The sequence below is a fragment of the Gracilinanus agilis genome, chromosome 3 (genome assembly GCF_016433145.1).
Source record: "Gracilinanus agilis isolate LMUSP501 chromosome 3, AgileGrace, whole genome shotgun sequence".
Taxonomy (NCBI): domain Eukaryota; kingdom Metazoa; phylum Chordata; class Mammalia; order Didelphimorphia; family Didelphidae; genus Gracilinanus; species Gracilinanus agilis.
The window spans coordinates 21,012,278-21,028,769 of record NC_058132.1 but is presented as its reverse complement, the minus strand read 5'-3'; the positions used below and the strand labels follow the sequence as shown (position 1 = coordinate 21,028,769).

At 42.7% G+C, this 16,492-nt stretch overlaps 1 protein-coding gene across 1 annotated transcript; it reads left to right on the top strand.

Annotated features, from left to right (window-relative positions):
- The first annotated feature begins 287 nt into the window (after positions 1–287).
- LOC123240834 (immunoglobulin alpha Fc receptor-like) lies at positions 288–15,056 on the top strand. Its single transcript, XM_044668551.1, has 5 exons — positions 288–327; positions 1,414–1,536; positions 6,052–6,357; positions 14,121–14,254; positions 14,937–15,056. The coding sequence occupies exons 1-5, from the start codon at positions 288–290 to the stop codon at positions 15,054–15,056; spliced, it is 723 nt and encodes a 240-aa protein (XP_044524486.1).
- Positions 15,057–16,492: the final 1,436 nt, after the last annotated feature.

The window sequence follows — 16,492 nt, the reverse complement described above, 5'->3', positions numbered from 1 at the left end:
GACTCTTCCCTATGGTCTCCTCCTGCCCTTCTTCCTCATGGTTCTGCACTGAGAACTCCTTTAAGGAGTAGGATGGAAGGGGAGTTTCTGTTGGGTTCACTAGAGTTTTTCTTGGAGGCTCCCAAAGAGGAAGAGAGCAGGTAGGAGGAGTAGAATGGGGAGTTGCTCTTAGATGCCGGTTGTGATTTCTTTTTCTTGGACCTCCCTTTGCACACTTCTTGGTGCTCCTTTGAGGGGAGAGAAGAGAATTATATATGACCCTTTTGTCCAAGGGGCTCCCGAAAAAGATGGACTGCCTCCACATCTTCAAGGACAAGACATCCAAAAGCAAGGTAGCTTTTTCCAGGCTGCATAAGGAATTCATTTGCAGGACTGTAGGAGCTGTTAACGTGGAATTAGTGCTGCCATCATGATCAGTGGACCAGTGTCAGAGCCTAGGAAAGCCTGGAACTGGTGTAATAACACTAGCTGTAATAACAAGAATAAAAGTAGCAACAAGAACTCACATTTCTATAGCTCATTCCTTTCTGAGACATATGTATGGCACNGCATGGAGAGGGGGAAGGAAGCAGCCCCCTCCAGCTCTCATGCCATGGGTTCACCAGCTTGGTAGGAGATGCTGTTACCCTCCACCTCAGGGCATAGTGCCTTGAAATTAATAGACATTTGCGAGGTTTTGGTTTCATATTGTAATTAGATGGAGCAACCCATTAGTCTTCATGTAGAATTTCTCTTTGCAACCTCCTTCTCCCATTTCTGTGGCATCCACTGAGTTTGGGACTCGAGTCCACATGCTGGAATCACAGGTGCCAAAGGAGCCTAAGGGATCATTTTAGGGAAAGTGTGCCTGCCTGAGCATAGCCTTTGATGGCATCCTCCATCACCTGGTCATCTTGTCATAACTTCCTCATTGATTCCTGCCCTGCTCCTTCCCCTAATAAAAAGAGCCGACATTTCTCCAGTTCTGGAAATGGCTGGGCATCCATCATTCCTACACTAACCTGGCAGCTACACAGGACAGTGTTATTCTGTCCAGGCACTGAAGGATTTCTGCCAAGTTCATACAGTTAGTAAGGGGCTTCCAATACCAGCTTCCAGTTCAGGGCTTCTGCCCATAAATCCAAGTATTGATTCACACTACCTAAGAGGGGAACCTAAGAAGATGGAGGGATCAGAGAACGAGGGATAGAAAACAATGACAGACAGAAGGAGGCTCACATGGGCAGGGATACGACCAGGGCTTGTGGAAGGCTAAAGAGAAGCCTGCTTGAGAGTCAGTCCCTATTGCACCAGATTCAGGGAGGGAAGTTTGGGGTCTGGTTTTAGGGAATACCCATGGACAAGAGTTAGTGGGGGAAAGAGGAGACTATTCTTGCTTATGGAATGGCTTCCCAGGAAAAAAGTAGACTCCAGGTTTCTTTAATGATGTGGGAGGAACATGTGGGATGAGATGGCAGCTGCTGATCTGGGACTTGACTCATTTGGACCTTTCTTTGATAGGGTTATATCTGAGCCACAGGATCCAAGCCCAGGAGGGTGAGTCCTTTCCCCCACATTCTCTCCCCCAGCGGAGAGTAGAGAGTCACTTCATCACTCCAGAAGAATGAGGATTGAGTGGGTGGCTTGGCTGAGCTGGAAGAAGTCACTTCCAGAGCATCATGGGGGTAAAAGCTGAAGGAGCCGGGGAGACAAGGGACCTGCCAAAGTTGTGGGGCTCTATTTTCCTTTCATTGATCTCTCCCTGTGCTGTGAAGAGGTCTGTGGGCTTCCTGGGGGCAAATGTGAGTCTATGGCTGGCCCCAGGGGCTCCAGGAAAGTTGGATTCAATGTCTCATTGGAAAATTTAAACGTGATAATTGTATCCAAGTAGCAGAATGAGCTTCCTTTTAGGAGTGCAGGAGGTCCTAATTCAGAATTCTAGTGGCTGTGATGACCAGAAAAACCACCTCCAAGTGTTCAGTTATGATTATGTTACAATGAATACCAATACAGTGTCTTATAATAATAACTCATATCCTCATAATGTTTTAAGTTTGGCAAAGTGTGTTTCTCCCAATACTCTGGCTGCTGAGGATGTCAGGAAAGAAGAAGCCAAGAGGAAGCACTTGGGACATGATGGGGGAAACATCTTGAGCCCCACAGGCCTAACTGGCTGCTTGTTTCAGCACTAATAACCAGGCCACTCCAAGTTGGCATGTTGACCCCTTAGCCACTGCTTCTGGTGTCCCTTCCTGCAATGACATTCCTTTGGCATCCTCGTGTCCTTAGGCTCACCTGGCTCTGATGCCAGAGTCCTGCTTACCGCTGTACCACTGAAGCCCAACAGATTTCTTCTGCCCTTTAACATGCTAAATGAGTGAGGAAAACTCTCTCCTTGATCCTTTCACCCTCTGGCAAAAATTCTAAACTTGAAAGAGGTTCAGATCCTGCTTCTGATCCTCTCTAGCACTATAAACCAGGGCACCTCCCTAAGCCTGTCTCAGCCCCTTTCCCATCTAGAAAATTAGGGGATTGGATGGAATGGCCTCTGATGTTCCTTCCTGTGCAAGTCGATGATCTTCCCAATCCATCAATTCCAGTGACCCCATCAAATAGAAACTCTCTTATTCTTTTCTCATACAATAAGCTCTTTTGTCCACATCCAAGACTTTATACTGGCTATCTCCCATGTTTCCTCCTTCTGTAATGCCTGTTATCTTCTAAGATTCATCTAGCATTCCTCATCTAACATTCTGCAAAAGATCTAGCCCTCCATTCACCCTACCCTTGGCTAATTAGTACCTTCCCCTCCAAGTTTCCTTTCTATTTGTTTTTAGGTATTTCACATAGATTTATCCATCTGTCTGCAGTCTACCCTGATAAACAGATAAGTTCCTTGGGGGCAAAAATGATGTGCTTTTATCTTGTAGTTCTAGTCAGGTCCTGACACATGGTAGGTGCTTGACAAATACTTTGAGCCCTATATATATGCCATGTTTGTTGATGATGTGGTACATTGTTCTCCTTTACCCTCCTGTTTTTCAGGGGAGCAAAGCAAGCCTCCAAGAGGTAGCAGGACTGCCATGAATCCCCAGAGCCATATACCATGAGGAGAGCCATGATTTAGAGCTTAAAGTGGAGCTGGAGGGCCAGCTTGTTTGACCTTGCTTTTTAAAGTGAAGAGAAAAGCTCTCTTCATTTTTCATTTTTTTCTTTCTCCTTTACCTTTTGCTCTTCTTCTTTCTTGAGCCATTTGGAAAGCCTCCCCAGACAGCTATTTCGCTTAGAACAATACTACTTCCTTTATTAGAGTCTAAAACAGATAAGGATAGTATCACATGTTATGATGATAATAACAGATAATTTGGAGAAGCAGATAATGTGTCAGGGCCAATATTAGAGCTTCAAGTCAAGAGCCACAGATTGACAGGCTTCCGTGAGGAAAGGAGGGGGCTAAACACTCCTGGCTCTCAAACCCCTCCCCCTAAACAGTTGCTGGTTTCAGTTGGGTAATGAAAACAGGAATGAGATTCTTCTGGTAAGTTTCTGTTATGGCTGAAACCCCAATGATGTTCCTTTTCTTTAATTTATATTCCTCACAGGTCAGTTAGAGGAGTATATAGGAGCTAGCTATCTAACTGTTGAGGACAGAGAAGATCTTCTTAAACTGGCAGCAGACAGGATTCAAACTAGATGTCCAGATTGAGTTGTGAGTATCCTCCCAAATGATTACCAGGCACAGATTTGAAGATAAAGGTTATATTAAGTAATAACAAGGAAAACTAGAGAGGTTAATGAAGGTATTTGAATAAGGAAAGGTGACCCTGAACTGTTAGATTGAAATTGCCCTTCCCCCCTCCTCACAGGAGGGGATGAAGCACTTAACTAAAACTGGCACTCTTGCTATTAATGAATATCTTTACTCTCTAATCACTAAGTAATTATATATTGATATTAATGAAGAATAATAATAACAAACAGGCTAACCCTATAAGTAGAAACCACTGGCTTATGCTACAATGGCCACCTCAGGTGAACCCCCACGTCTGGAGTACTAAGCAGAGTATCTGCTCACTTCAACCTCCACAAAGTAACTGTCTCAAACCCTTCTCAACTGCCCCTCACCCAAAGTTCTCCAGGGGGGTCCCCTGGAATTCTGGGTGAGGCAGTCCCTGTATCTTTGCAGGAGATGCTTTGCATCTCCACATAACACACATGAAATGAGGCCTAGAAGGAGCCCATTTAGAGCAGGGAAACATTGAGTAAAAGTTAGGGGCTTGAGCCAAAGTAAAAAAAAGGAGATAGCAATCAGGATCTTAAAAAAAGCAAAAGTAAAAATTGGTGTAATTAAAATAGGAAGGAAGGAAATTATATCATGATAAAAGCTACTAGAAACAGTGAAATAATATCAATACCAATCATGTATGGAGGGAGAGCTAGATGGAACACTGCGCAGAGCACCAGATTTGGAACTGGGAGGTCCTGGGTTCATACCTGGCCTTAAAAACTTCCTGTCTATGTGACTGTGGGCAAATCATTTAAATCCAATTGTCTAGTCCTTGTCCCTTTCCTCTCTGAGGATTGAGATAATGAGACAGAAGGTAAAGGTAAAAAGTATAAATTACTTTATTGACAAAAGAGGAAGTAGAATACTTAAATAACCCCATGTCTGAAAAAGAATATAAAGATGAAGAGAAAAGCAATGATCTTTGAAGCCACTTTCTTTGGTCTCAAACACCACCATTCTTTCCCCAACCAGTTTATGTGCCCATTGGTGCTCTGTACAGGAGAGACATTCTGCCTTTCTCTGGTGGTCTTTCTGTTCTTCTTGGCCAACCCCTCCCATCTTCTCTGACAAATTCATTCTCATGACTGTCTTCTTCCCCATATTCTAGCCTTCAGTGGCTCTCCCCATCACTTTGTCCCTTTCCTGCTATTTAAAAAGCTAAGCACAACAAAATCCCCCAATTCTCCCCACATATGAAAATAGACACAAATATTCCCTTGATTTGGGCTCTTTTTTCTCTCCTCCATGTCCCAGGCAAATATGCATCCAAAGTCATTTATATTCTTTATTTCAGGTCCCTCTCCTGCCACTCACTTCTCAGCCTGCCTTTGGCCCTCATCACTCAAAGCTGCTCTTTTCTAAATGCCCAGTTTTTCTTTCTGTGAAAGATCAGATGACCTTTTCCCATTCCTCATCCTTCTTGGCCTCTCTTCAGTTCTTGACACTGGTGGTTTCCTTTTCTTCCTTAATACTCCCTCTTCCCAGAGCGATCTTTTCACTTTGCTACATCTTCTTGGTCTCTTTCTTTAAATCACGATCTCTACCATGACCTCATATAAATGTATTCCACAAGTCTCTGTCCCTGGTCCTCTTCTCTTCTTTATCCATACTCTCTTAGTAATTGCATCATCTCTTCTGGACTAAATCAACAGTGCTTTCCAGATCACTATCCAGCCCTACCCTGTCTTAGCATGGGACCTCTTGAATGATTTAGACTTTAATTCTCTTAAAACTGGCAAATGCTAACCCAGATTCCTCCTTCCTCGGAAAGGTTCCTAACTTTCTGCTTTCCATTAAGGATACAATCATCCTTCCAGCCATCCAGCTTTGAAATCTCTAATTATCATTGTAGAGATGAGGAAATGAGTCTTAGAGAAGTCGAGGCTTGCCCAGACACAGTAATAAGTAAATGTCAGTGATGGGACCTGTGACTTCTCAAATATGTTCTGAGCCAAGCTCTTAGCTTCAATGCTGATCCTTTCTGCAGTTCACAAGGGTTAAAAGGAAAGGGGGGAAGCCTAGATCAGTTAATTAATCAGATGATTTCCCCCCTTTGAGTCATCAATGCTGGGGAAAAGAAGGTGTGAGTTGAAATTTAACATGAAAATGTCTCTTTGAGATTTATTGATTTGGAGGGGACCAGAGATTATTGGGTCCTTCTATAGATGACTGCATTGGGAATTAAAGAAGTGGAGTTTGTCCAGGGTCACTCAGACAGTTCTAAGCAGGGCTGGGATGTGAACCTGAGTGTTATGACTCCTAGTTCAGTGTCTTCTCTCTTCCAGGTTCTCTCCCCAAGGCCACTCTCTCAGCTGACAGAGACCTTATCATGGCTCCAGGGAGCAATCTGACTCTCAAGTGCAAGAAGCCAGACAGCGAAGATTTAGTTCCACAGCAATGGACATACCTTCTGCTCAAGGAGGGGAATTCACAGCCTTTGAAGAGCCACACTTCAGTTGGGTCCTGGGCCAAATTCAGCCTACCGTGGGTGACAGCTCAGGATTCTGGGAACTATAGTTGCAAGTACTTTGGATCCCAGGACCCACAAAGAGAGTCAGAGGCCAGCAGTGCCCTGGAGATCTGGGTGAAAGGTGAGAAGGGGATGTGGCTCCATTGTGCAGGATAGAGGAATGAGAGGAAGAAGGGGTGGCTTGAGGATTGGAAGGAGTCCACTGGGCAGGATCAGGGCTGGTTCAAGGGTACAAGTTCTTCTCCTTAGTGGTGTCATGTTGTCTGTGGCAGTCTGGGGAAACCCTGAGGCTCCTTCTCAGAATGAGGTTTTTAAATCTATAAAATACAATGGAAAGAGTTGTAAAGAAAACTAAATGAATTGTGATACAAATATCAGAATAGAGAAGTATAGATACATGTATGTTTATATGTGAGTGTCTGTGTATGTGTGTGTTCACATACGTGCATACATAAAAGTTCCTGCACCCAGGTTAGGATCCCCTGTGGTAGGATGACCTCAAGAGGAAGAGGAGCCCACGGGGAGGGGGTAACTCCGGATCACAGCTAATAAGCATTGATTTCAAGCTTCCCATGTTCCTGGCTGCTGATTCCACAGAGAAAACCCTGCTCCCATCACTTTTTGTTTATTTCTTTGCTTTTGGTGACTTCAGTGCCTACAATAAGAATAACATTTCTAAAGTGCTTTCAGGTTGACAAAATGCTTTAGAAGTTCATTTAGCCCTCATGGCAATTCTGGAAGGTAGGTGTTATTCTCCCTATTTTACAGAGGAAGAAACTGAGGCATGCAGGATTTGTGTCTTGCCCAGGAACTCAGAGTTAGCAAGCAGTGAAGGCAGAATTTGAACTCATCTTGCTGCCTCCAAGATCAGAGCTCTGTGCCCTGTCCCCCAAGCTGCCTGGATAGTGGATAATACAGAATTGTGGTTTAGGAGATAGAGAGCAGGGCTGGAAACATCCATCAAGTAACTACAGGCATAGAGCTAATAACTGAGCCTTTGGGAAGTGATGGCATTAGCAAGTGAGATGTGGGGAGACAGGAAAAAGAGAGGAGGAGGACCGAGATCTGGAGCACAGCCCTGGCTAATGGGCATGACCAAGAAATACAAATACTGCAGAGGAAACTCTTCAATTTAGGCACAAATAGAGTTCTGGGCATTGACTCAACGTTAGTCCATATCGAAGTATTTGTAGCTTAAAGAGAGAAATGGCCGAATGGGCAGACCTTCTTCAGGGCCTTTGGCATGCCTCAATCAGAACCCATCTTGAAGAGTCATTTCTAGAAATATGGGAGAAGGAAGAACCACAGTATGGAGCAGCACAAATGCTGCTTGGTTAACCCCTTCTAAGAAAACAATAGTGACGTCATGGAGCAGGATCACCCCAGACAATCCCTAAAACCTCACTGGACCACTCCCCTAAGGTGTCTCCCCAGGCTGCTCACAGGTGACTGAAATGATCCAAAAGACTTGTCCCACTCTTATCCACAACACTGGTAGTTCCTTAGGCAGGTCTTGGCTGTCATCCCTTCAAGGAGGAGGAAACACTTTTCTCTTGAATCTCCCTCTCTTGGAATGGCAGGCCCTGCTGTTCTTTTCTGTAGAAGGATGTTGGGGCTTGGGTTGCCATTGTCCTGTGTTCAGGAAGCCTTGTGGGAGGTGCTGCTGCTAGATTCCTCTCTGATCTCCTATGTTGTTGGAAAGACCTAAAGCGATTCAAGCAACAACTAAGACAGAGACTTCCCCGAGATGGGCCATGAGCTTTATTGTCCCCCAAGAGAACCACTGCTGCTGGAGCTGGGTTCTGTGCTCATCAGCATCCCCTCAGAAGCACTGGAGGAAGAATGACAGCCCACATTAGGGAGGTGAAAGTGGAAGTATCCTATCGATGCAGTGACCCTGCCTGTCCTCAGCTATTTAAATCATGGTGACATCCGTCCATAGCCCAGAAATGCCTCTGCCTCTTAAGGAGAATTGAGTGCTGCTCTTTTAAGTGCTGCCAAAGAATCACACAAGGTCCATGGGCCAAAATAGGGTGGTTCTCTCAGACTCCATTACCAAAAAGGCAGAACTCAAAGAGTTTCTTCTGCATACTTGAGACAATCCTAAAGTTTCAGGTGTGGGTCTTAATATGGGAGCTCTGCTGTGGCCCCCCATGTTGCCCCTTCAATATGGGCCAGGTCCATGGGCACCCAGGATAGGAGGAGGACTGCTGGGGCAGATGCACAGTCTTTGCCAAAACCCCATTCAAAACCAGGTCACTCAAACCTAATTCCCTAAAAGCAGGGAGAGGACATTTTTCAGGAGGCCCTCCAGACGTAGCTTAGCTGTATTGACCATTAATGATACAGAGTTAAGAATTCCTGACAGGGAGCTGTGAACAGTGATTGTTATATGATCATGATGATGGTAATTGGGTTTGTTTTTTAATGTTTCAAAATTGTTTATTCATTTTTAACATTAAAAAATTTTCAACTTCCAAATTCTCTCCTTCCTTCTAGCCACTCCCTACCCACTGAGAAGGCAAGCAATAGGATATCCATTATAGATGTGAAATCATCCAAAACATAATTCCATATTGGTCATGTTACAATAAAACAAGAAAAATAAAGGAAGTGAGAAAACTATAGTCCAGTTTGTACTCAGAATTCACCAGTTATCTCTCTGGAGGACAGTCCTTCACCATGAATCCTTCTGAATTGTCTTGGATCTTTGTATTGATCAGAGTAGCTAAGTCGTTCAGAATTAAGCATTATTGCAAGCTTTCTGTTACTGTGTCCAATAATCTCCTGACTCTACTCAATTCACTTTGGGTCAATTCATATAAGTCTGCCCTTGTCCTTTCTTTTTAAAAAAGGTATTTACATTTTCCCAACTACATGTAATAACAACTTCTTACATTTGTTTTCTAAAATTTTGAGTCCCAAATTCTCTCTTTTCTTTCACTCTCCCTGAGATGGTAAATATTTTGATTATGTGTGTGATTGTGCAAAGCATATTCCACATTGGTCAAGTTGGGAAAGAAGACCCATATAAAACAAAAAAAATGGGAAAATAAAGTGTAAAACAATATACTTCATTTTGCATTTAGACTGCCTCAGCTCTTTCTCTGGAGGAAGATAGATAGCTTTTTTTTAAACCCTTAACTTCTGTGTATTGGCTCCTAGGTGGAAGAGTGGTAAGGGTGGGCAACGGGGGTCAAGTGACTTGCCCAAGCTCACACAGCTGGGAAGTTTCTGAGGCCGGATTTGAAACTAGGACCTCCTGTCTCTAGGCCTGGCTCTCAATCCACTGAGCTACCCAGCTGCCCCTGATTGATAGCTTTTTCATCAGGAGACCTTGGGAATTGTCTTGGATCATTGTATTGTTGAGAATAGCTAAATCATTCATAGTTCATCATACAATGTTGTTGCCATTGTGTGCAATGTTCTTCTGGTTCTGCCTACTTCACTTTACATCAGTTCATGGAGGTCTTTCTAAGTTTTTATGAAATCCTCATGCTCATCATTTCTTATAGCATAGTAGTCTTCCAATACAAATATATGACAGCCAGTGGCCAACAGACCCTCCATTTCCAATGAGGAGTATGTTCTCAATTTCCAATTCCTTGCCTGCCAAGGGCCACAGAGGGGACAAGGGCCCATCGAATCCATGCAGAATGACAGAGTCATGCATGGATTCTGTGATCTGAAAATCAGGCCACAGGAAGGATGGAAACCCCAATCAGACCCCCTTGTGTGACTCCCTTCTGACCAACACTTTTTATTACTGGAATAGTTGTAATCAATATCGCTAGGAAAGCCCCAAGTCTTGTAGTCTAGATACAGAAATCCCCTTAAAGAAATCCCCTAGTCACCTTATAATTAACCAGCAATTAATGAGTTAATATTTCATACCCTCAGCAAAAGCAGCATTCAAAATGATAGAATTTGCTTCTAATTTCTCCTGATTTCTGAGAAATCTGGAGGACAGAGGATGGCAATTTAAAATACTTTATTACTTTGTTACTTAAAAGATTACTTAAAATACTTTATTATTTCATTGAACTTAATCCTACAGTTTTAGAAGTTCATACTTTACCCTACTTTTTGAAATATGTAGAATAATAAAAGACTGTTATTGAAATAATATTTGGATAAAGTTGGGTCTTGGTAACCTTTGAATGCTGTTTAAACTTGTAGTCAAAATAGAGTGCATGTCAGCCCTGCAAAGCCTTGCTGCAGAGTATTTCTGACAGTTGATAGGGTTTGGAATCTTGAGGAAAAGGCAGTTGACCTGGGAGACTCATGGAGAGTAGAAGGGTCAATCTGAGCTCTTTCTTTGGATTGAAACCTGGCCTATATTCTACAGCTTTTCTCTTAAAAATTTGTTAGCTTAGTTATTTCCTTTGAATCTCCCTAACCTCCCTTATTCCCCATCTTCATTTTCCCTTCCTTGCCTGAATTTCTGTGAGGGTTTGAAAGGAGGGTAGACTGGAGTGTTAGTTTTAAACTTGATAGTTTTAAATAGTCAAATAGGGCTTACCCTTGCTACAAATTATCTATTGAATCATTGTACCCAACTTTCCTAACCCTATTGATTACAAAACCACCTGAGAGCTGAGTTAAGGCAGGTCCTTTCTCAGTTTCACGTTCCTGTCTTCCTCCCCCACCTGAAGCTTCCTCTAGGCGGCTGTTAGGCTTACCTTGTACCCGTCCATCCTTTCCAATCAACCTATAAATCAATAAACCCAGTTTGTCAAGTAATCAAACCTTGGCTAGTTCATTAGTTGATTGATAAGAGAGGGAGAAGGGAAGAAAGGAATCATATAGCCTCTGAGTTGTGAAGGGAATTGGAGGTGTCCATTTTGGAGGAAGTGCAATCTCAAAACTTCCTCTGGACTTTTCCTTTGTGAACCTGAGAAACTGACTAGCAGCCCTCTAGTCAGTTTCAAGCCATTCTTGGCTGGCCCCAACCTTGGTCTGTAGAAGGGCCCTTCCTGCCTGGAAGTCTGTTTCCCTTCGGTGTCTCTGTCTCAAATCCTGTGTCCCAGTCAGTCTCTCACAGGCTGTAGCTGTTTGCCCAAAATACCTCATCCTCTCCCTTGTAACTCTTTATACCTCCGTTTTCATATTTCCTAAACTCAGTCATTCCCTTACTTCTCCTATCACCTCAATTTACCACCTCCACTATAGTACCCTTCTTATCCGCTTTACTGCCTTAGGGATCCACAAACCCCTATCCACAGTGCCATATACCCTATTCACTCTACCTTTAATCCCTTGCCTGCTTTATCCTCTATTGCAACCTTACTTTGCCCTATTCCCATATTCCAACCATACCTCTGCCTTAATTTCCCTATTACCTCTAGCCTATTCCCTTATTACATCCAGCTATTACCCCTAGCCTAATCCTTTTACATCCCTATCTAAATTCCCTTATTACAATCTAAAAAGTAATCTACATGAAAAAATGTGTTATTCCTGCCAAATTCCCATGTGACCTTGAATCTATGCTGTTTAGATTTAAAGTGTAATGTGTATTATTTCATGCCAGCCTTGTGGAAAAAAACTGGTCATGAAGAAAAAATTATAAAATTAAAACACAGCTCAAAGGTTGGTAGAATAGTTCTGGGCTGACTTGTTGGTACTGGATTGCTTTCAGTTTCCTTTCTTTTTTGCCGATGCCTTCAAGCTTTCCAAGCCCCCTTTGATGTGTAGGCTGGCCCTACACTTGCCACCACAGAAAGAGCTGCTATTAAAATTTTTGTACAGATAGGTCTTTTTCCTTTCATTTCATTGGGATACAGAGAGAATCAGTTCTTCTGGCTTTATATTTTTCTGCTACAGGCAATTTCTTTTCTTCATCTCTGTAGGTTGCTTTTAAGATAAACTAAATTCTGAAGAAATCTTCTAGTCAAAGTGGCAAAATGCGGTAGGTAGATGCAAAGGGGATAAAGTGTTGGGCCTGGAACCAGGAATTCTCATCTTCCTGAATTACAATCTCACATCAGATACTTACTAGGTGTATGAGCTTGGGAAAGTCATTTAATCCTGCTTACCTCATTTTCCTTACCTGTAAAATGGGCTTAAGAAGGAAAAAAGGTTGCCATCTTTGCCATGACATTCCCAAATGAGATCCCAAAGAGTCAGAAATGACTGAAAAGACTGAATAACTACGTCAGCCTAGTGAATAGACTGCTGGACTTGTAGCCATGATGATCTGAGTTTAAAATCCTGCCTAAGACACTAGTTGTGTGACTCTGGGCAAATCATGTCACTTTAGTAATTTCTCATCTTCCTTCTAGAGCTGTCATGAGGACAATATTTATAAAGCATTTTTCAGACTTAAAAGCCTACACAGATGTTATACTGTTGCTATTTCTAGAACTTGGAGGAGGCCTAGATTTCCAGGCTGGATGGCTGCACAGAACAGTTTGCAGCAATTATTTGCTCTTCTTGTTGAATGGCCACAGGGAGCATGAAGGCCAGTCTTGGCTCCCCCTATCAGGCCTTTACTCTTCTTCCAAGTCATCCTACAACACTGTTCCAATTGTTCAGGGCATCTTCATGCTTCAGTCAGAAGGAGAGTGTTCTGAGGGCTGGTAGATAACAGCTCCTTTTGATCTGAAGTTGGTGGTTAGTTTGGATGGCATGTGCTGGGCAGGGGACATTGCTGAGTGATGGTGGTAGATGAGGTTTCGGGAATTGATGGAGAGTCCTAGGGAACTGGAAACAGAAGACTTCTGATTCTGATTCTGATTCTTAGAGAGGCACAAGTGAGGATACAAATTCCTTCATATGACCCCAGGAGGCCCATGACAAGACAAAGATCAAACTGAAAATGCAGGCAAAAGCTGGAAGTATCCCTTCTCTGGCATAGTCAGAACCTTATTTTTTCAGGGGGCAGATAGGTGGTGTAGTGGAGAGAGCACTGAGCCTGGAAAAAATCAGGAGGACCTAAGTTCAAGTACAACCTCAGACATTTACTAGCTAAGCAAGTCACTTCATCCTGTTCACCTCAGTTTCCTCATTTGTAAGATGAACTAGATAAAGAAATGGCAAACAACTCCATTATTGTTGCCAAGAAAACTCCAAATGAGGTCATAAAGAGTCCAAAATGACTGTAGAAATGACTGAGCAGCAGAGGGGTCAATGGAGAACCATAGCCTTTTAAGAAAAAATGTTCTTGTCCCTATTGCTTTTTTAATTTAACTTACAGACATACTATAAAAACTCTCCCTCTCAGCCTGGCCACAAAGAATCATGGCCCCAGGGGAGAATGTGACCCTCCTGTGTCATGGGCCAGCTTGGGGCATGAGGTTTGCTCTGTACAAGGAAGGAGATGAGAAACAAATGGAGATTCATCCAGGATGAGGCTAAATTTCTCTTTACCTATGTGACCACCAACCACACTGGGATTTACAGTTGCCACCATCACTGGATGCTGTTGACCAAGTCATGGCAGAGCCCAGTGACCCCTTGGAGCTTATAGTGAAAGGTGAGAGGGGCATTTCTAGAGGATCAACTCCAGGGGGTAGATATTCTCTCATTACCCCAGTGGAGCAAATAAAGACTTTACTTTAATGTTGCAAATGAGGAGAATTGGAACCAGTAGAGATTTTTCTTCTTCCTACTATTCCAGGGTCATAGGGAACCAGAGTGAGAACTTACCTTCTAAGAGATAACTTATCCCTTCCTTATGAACCATTCTGTTTTCCAGGTGAGCTGGATATACCTCTCAGACAAGGTAAGACTTGGGGAGAAGATTTGGGGAGTTAGAAGGGAAGGCCATGTGTCCTTAGCATTTATTACACAGAATTGATCATGGGTGGAAGTATGGAACTATGAATAAAGGTGACGAATCCATCAGTACAATGAAGCCTGAAAAAATGGTTTCCTTCCCAGCTTCAGGATCTACAACTCTTCTCATGATCTTCAGCTGTGCCATCATGCTCTTCTTCCTCTTTCTATTGGCCTTTTTGTGTCATCATCGCTACTGTTTTGGTGAGTTCAGAAGGAGGATGTACAGCACCCAGTGGGTGAGGAAATAAACAATGGGCAGAGTGTCAGGGTCTCAGTTTCTTTACCTGTGATCTGAAGAGCTATCACTAGAGAATCTGAGGTCCCTTCCATCTATGATCCTATTGAAATCTGTTCCTGACATCATTCTTACCAAGAACCCCATAAGGAGAACCTATCAGGAGACAAGGATGCTTAGTTCACCTCCCCAATCTCTCTTGCATTTTCTACCCCATTTCATGTGATTGCATACCCAACCCACTGGAAAGCTTCCATGGTGAGGAAAGGATAATGAGTGTGACTCTCAGACTGACCTTCTCACCCTGGCCTTTGTTTGTCTCAAAGCATCCCTGGCTGATGGTACCTCCCTTAATGTATTTTGTTTCCATTGATCCAAGAGGATACCAAGTGCCAGTATTCTGGAAATAAAGGGGGGGAGACAGAGATCCATGTTCATAACTGGTGACTTCAAGAACTAATAGAGCCTTCTCTCCATGCCAAGCATAGACTGACCCATCAGTGAGGATTCTCCATCCTCATCCCACTCCTGAGATATAACTCAGTCTTATCCTTGGCTCCTTGGCTCCCCACATCCTCCCTCTGGTGTCATCTATTTATTTATATCAGATTCACTATTGCTTCTTGTTCTTGGTCCTCAGTGATAATTATCGACCATTCTTAACCCTTGTATTTTTCCTGCAGACATCAGGGGCTGATGACTACAGAGGAGTGACATACAGCCAGTTGAACATTAAGACCTTGAGCAAGGGGAGGCAGGTCCTCAAAGAGAATGAAATCTACAGTACTGTAGCCCAGCACTAAAGGATAAGCAGAGTCACATGGATCATTTGACATAAACTTCAAACAGAGGGTTTGGGAGCCAATGTGTGAGTTGGGAAAATGGTCCCATCGGGGTGCTACACAGGTGGAGAAGGCACAGCTGTCCATCAAATTTCTGTCATCTGACCTATGATATACCACCTATCAATACAGATGTGTCTATAACTCTCATCCCTGATTTATAACAACTGGAAGAATATTTTAAAAATCTTTTAGAGTTACAAAAGTACAATATTTTTGCATTTGGTATGAATAGACTATGTACCCATAAAGTAGGCTATTACTTTGTGTGCTAGATTTTTTGTTTTTCTTTCTTTCTGTGGGTACAGTGAATTAAAGAATTGTTTAACTTTCAGTTGTATTTAAAATGGCTCATCTTTTCAGGTTTTCTAAGGAGGGAGGTTGGGAGAAATTCCTGGGATCCACTCAGATTCAAATGAACATTCTAGATTTTTCATTCTATTTCAGGGCTCATATCAGGGGCCATTCTCTCTGTAAAATTTAAATTGATATCCAATAACACCAAGTATTACATTTTATAAAGTTGATTAATAATCACTTGAAGTAGAAAGAAAATAAACTAAAAGAAATAGAAGTTCAAACCTAATTATCTAACAAAAAGTAAACCCAGATAGGTAGATTCTTCTGGCTGGCATAAAGCAGACATCCACAGCTGTGATCACGGGGAGAAGAGAGAGAGGGGCAAGGTCACACACAAACTTCATCTTCAAAACGTAAGGATGTAACGTGAGAACAAAAGTGGGACACTGGGATATAGAGTCCTGGGGAGCAAATTCTAATTACACACCTCCATGTCACTTTTCCTAGAACTCCCTCTTTTTCTTCCTTCTCTAACATTCCTCACATACTTTATCACTTTTATTTTCTACTCATCTGAAAACATAGGCAACACTGTTTTGGGGTCCACTTGTCTAACTTGGACTTGGACCAGCAGGTTGGGTCTCCAAGAAAGTAAATATTACTCTACCCACTGAGGGATTAACAAAGAGCTTGTGGTTTCTAACATTATAGCCCATTAGCCTTATCAGTTACCCATAATCAGCCAAACAATTGATATCGATTATTTTTGAGAAAGAAGAACAAAAACATAATTGAGGACAGAAGTTACATAATCATCTGCTAATCTAAGGATACACTAAACATCCACTGTCCATGGGTAGAGTATGCTCAAAATATTGAGGACACCACAGTGGAACTTTTGGTATGATGGGGTACCCTGTGGTCTTTTTTCTTTAACTTTGAACTCTTTGGGATTTAGACCCAGTAATGCTGGATCAAAGGGTTTACATAGTTTTATAGTCCTTTGGGTTTGGTTCCATATTGCTCTACAGAATGGTTGGATCATTTCTTCCAACAGTGTATCAGTGTCCAAATTTCCTACATCCTCTCCAACATTT